General features: G+C 59.7%; 1 protein-coding gene across 1 annotated transcript; it reads right to left on the bottom strand.

Moving 5' to 3' along the window:
• Nucleotides 1–985: 985 nt before the first annotated feature.
• On the bottom strand, nt 986–2,756 carry TMEM158 (transmembrane protein 158). Its single transcript, XM_027957742.3, has one exon. The coding sequence runs from the start codon at nt 2,492–2,494 to the stop codon at nt 1,619–1,621; it is 876 nt and encodes a 291-aa protein (XP_027813543.2). The 5' UTR covers nt 2,495–2,756; the 3' UTR covers nt 986–1,618.
• Nucleotides 2,757–3,876: the final 1,120 nt, after the last annotated feature.

The raw sequence follows: 3,876 nt of genomic DNA, 5'->3' as shown, positions 1-3,876 counted from the left end.
AGAGGTGGAGAGAGTCCCTTATTTGTTCTGGGTGAGCCGCAGCCGTGCCACCAGAGAACCACAGTAAATCCCCATCCTCCTCAAAATACCCTTGGACCCTGGCCCATTCCCGGGGGTGGCAGAAATGACTACATGTCAGCACCCGCGTAGAGGTTTTCAAACCTAGACTGAGGACTGTGAGATCCTGGTGGTTGGAACTGAGCGGGGAGAGACAACAGATTGTGGGGCCCCACCCCAGAGCTTCTGCATCTGTAGTTCCTGGACAGGGCCCCAGTTTTACATTTCTAACAAATTCCCAGGTGCTACTGATGCTTCTGTCCCAGGGACCCTACTTTGAGAACAATCAAGAACAGTACCTGCTATTCACCAGAACGGAATGCTCTAGAGCACGTATTCACGCAAAAGTGGGGAGGGGATGGAGAAAGGGAAAGTAGCTTTAATAATTTTTTAAAGGTGTTTATTAGTCCATAAGACTTTACTTGAGAAAAAATCTTAATGCCAAAATACCCCGTTTTAAAACCAGCTTTTGAAACGTGTTCATATACTAAAGGTTACACATATGAAAAGGAAATGTACATGCCTTTTAAAATGAATCATTTTCATGAAAGACACTTGTCTCAGAGAACCTACTGATTTTACCATTTCAGCACTTTACTGGGTGTTTTGTGGGGCTTACCGGAAGTGGGTAAAAAGATAAGTCACATAAAACTCTGTATGCCACCATGACAAGTGGTAGTGAGGCTGAGGGGGTAGGGATGTTGTTTCAGGGGAGGGCAGTGTGGTGCAAGGGGGAAACTACATCGGGCGGGGGCATTAGGGTCAGTAATTTGGTTTCCATCTCCCACCTCTCCCAGACAGGTAAGGGAGATAGAGTTAGCCCTTCTCTAACTTTTTGGAGATTCCCTTTCTCACGTTTCAGGGGATCATCTCATAATTCTTGGATTCCTTTTCCAAATCAAATAAAGAAAAGGCACATACGAATCTCTGGAGGAAAATGTCTGTATTAAAAGCCAAAAAAAACACAGAGTACAAGAAGAAACGCCCATCTGGCCACGTCACTGGATAGATCGACTTGGAAAAAGGTTCATAAAGTTCATTTTCAGCGGTAACAATATATCGATGTTAAATCATTCCCATGCCCCCCTTTTAAATAAATTAAAAAACAACAAATTTCAAATACTATGTTCAGATACAAAGAGCTTCTCTGACTACAGCAATAGCAATTTAACTTTTTTTTTTACTAAAACTTTCATTTAAAACAGTTATTAAATATATGAAACAAATACACAGGATTTGGTCGTTTTCTGCCATGAATATAGGGCACGTGGGTGCGGGGAAGGAGGAGGGCAGGGTGCGCAAATAAGGGGAAGGGGCCCCATTTCCCTCCTCTCCGTCTTCCAAGCTGCGGATCCCACCCTGCAGGGCAAGGGCTTGCAGCTTTTCGGAGCCAGAAGCGGGGCACAAACCTGGCTTTTCCCACACGCTGGGGCCTCTTCGGCGGTCCCCTCCCCCGAAGAACTAACGGTCACTACAGCACGAAGCACACCGGCCGCGTCTCCCGGCGGGAAAGGCACCGAGAGCGCGGACACGGGACGGACACGGAAAGGAGCGGGGCGGGTCACTTGGTCGCCGTCCCCGAGGTGACGGCCGCGGCGGCGGCCGCAGCGGCTGCGGCGGCGGCGGCGGCGGCGGTGGTCCCCGCGGGCACGGCGGCGGGGGCGGCGGCGGCGGCGCTGGCGGTGGTCCGGCGCTGCTCCATGCCGTTGGGCAGGAAGCCGGCGATGATGGGCACCGGCCAGATGAGGGCGGCCACGCTCCACACGACGATGACCAGGGTCATGAAGCAGGCCACCAGCGTGGACTCGATGGGCTTGCGGTTCAGCCGCCAGCCCGGCTCGCCCTGCAGCTCCTCCAGGCTGAAGTCCAGGCAGCAGAAATGCAGTGGCTCGCCCTGCAGCCACAGCGGCCCGGGGGGCTCAGTCGCGGGGTAGGCGGGCAGAGCGGTGGGCGCCCCGGCGGTGGCGCCGGTGGGCCGGAGGCGGCCGGGGCGGCGGCCGCGCACCCAGCTGCAGCCCACGCAGAGGCGCAGGTCCTGCTGCGCGCCGCCCGCCGCCAGCCCCAGGTGCTCGATGAGCAGCGGCGGCCCGACACGGTGGAAGGCGGCGGCGAAGAAGGCGCGGCCGTGCGCGTTGGTGGAGAAGAGCAGCAGGTCGCACTGGAAGCCCCGCGGGCGGCCCCAGCGCACGAGCAACGAGCTCAGCATCTGCCGCTGCACGCTGATGTTGCACGGCGCCGCCGCTTCCTCCTCCGGGCGCTCGGGGGCCCCGGGCGCAGCCGAGGCCAGCAACCGCGGGGCGGCCGGCTCGTCTGAGGACGACGCGTTGACCGAGGCGTTGAGGGGCGCCCCGAGGAGGCCCGGCGCGTCCACAGCCCCGCCGCGGGCGGGCGGCAGCGGGCAGGCGGCGGCCAGCAGCGCGGCAAGCAGGGGCAGCATGGCCTGCGGCGGGCGCCTACGCGCGCGGGGCTGGCGGTGGCTGCATGGCGCGCGGGAGACCGGTAGGCGAGCGGACGGCGGGATCGCGGGGGCTGGCGGCGGGCGGAGTGAAGACGCGTCGGACCCCCAGTCAGGCCCGCGCGGGGGCGGCGCGGAGGCGGGGGCGGCGGCTCGCTTGGCGTCGGGCTCCCTCCCGGCCCGGCGGCGTCTGGGGTTCCCCGCCGCCCCCTGCGCGGGGGCCCTCGGACGGCCGGGCAGCTCTGCTGGGCCGGGCGCTCGCGGGGAGCAGGAATCCCCAGCTCGGCTCCGCCTCCCGCGCGCTCCGCCCCGTCTCGCCCCGCCCACCGCCCGCGCCCCGCCCACCACCCGCGCGCCGCTCGGAGACTCCGGGGAGGGCGGGGTTGCACGCGCCGCGGCGGGGGCGGGGGCGTGGCCGGGGGGCGTGGCTGGGGGCGAGAAGGGTGCAGGCGCGTGCGGGGTTAGGCCTCCGAGGCTTGCGCAGGGGCGCGGCCGCGGCGTCTATGGAGAACATCCGATGGTCGCGGTAGGGGTTGGCAGGGCTGGCGGAGCTTGAGGACGCGCCCTGGCGGCAGGGCCACACCGCCGGAGTCCAGCTCCAAGCAGAGAAGGCGCTCTGAGAGAATTCCGTCCTCTTGAGGGAGGCTCAAGGGCCCGGCGACCAGTCTTTGTCACGCCTGAGGCGGCCGTGTGGTGTGTCACCTTAGTGCTCTCCGGACCCCGCTCCTTTCACAGAGGTAAAACTGAGGCGTCCTCAGGTCACCGCGGGAGCCAGAACCGGAACTCCTGGCCACCGTGTCTCCACAAGTCTGGAGAGTTCGGCTGGTTTTTAATGTGCCTCCAACACAATAGATCCACTTGGTATTCTCACAGCAAGCAGACCCCAAGGAAAATTCCAAGAACTCTGTGGAGTTGAGGTGCAGGGGTTCTGGTGGGAATGTGAGCCCCGCAGCGGTTCTGGGGTTCCCAGGAAACAAGCCCTATCTGGCAGGTCCGATGAGCACGGTATTTATGAAAGATTCGTATGTAGAACATTTTCAAGGGAAGATTCATCCCCGTTAGGGCATTAAGTGGAGGAAAGCCTGTCAAGAATAACTGCCAAGATCAGATTTATATGTTTAAAAAAAAACACTTTTTTTTTAAAAGAAATTTAGCCTTTTACACTTGTTAAGAAAAATTCCGTGATGCCCCTTCAAGAGAATGACCCTGTGGTTTGAAGCCACTGTGCCCTCGGAACACCGGCTATTCCTGAGTCTGAGAGGAAAGGAGTGTGGAGAGCAGAAACAGGCCCTCAGCGAAATGACACTCCCCCTAAACTTCCTTTCCTAAACAGAACATTGCTAAGCTTGGTGGCTGATTACATT

Source organism: Ovis aries, chromosome 19 (assembly GCF_016772045.2).
Source record: "Ovis aries strain OAR_USU_Benz2616 breed Rambouillet chromosome 19, ARS-UI_Ramb_v3.0, whole genome shotgun sequence".
Taxonomy (NCBI): Eukaryota; Metazoa; Chordata; class Mammalia; order Artiodactyla; family Bovidae; genus Ovis; species Ovis aries.
Note: the sequence above shows the minus strand (reverse complement) of the source record. Positions and strands in the feature narration are given on the sequence as shown.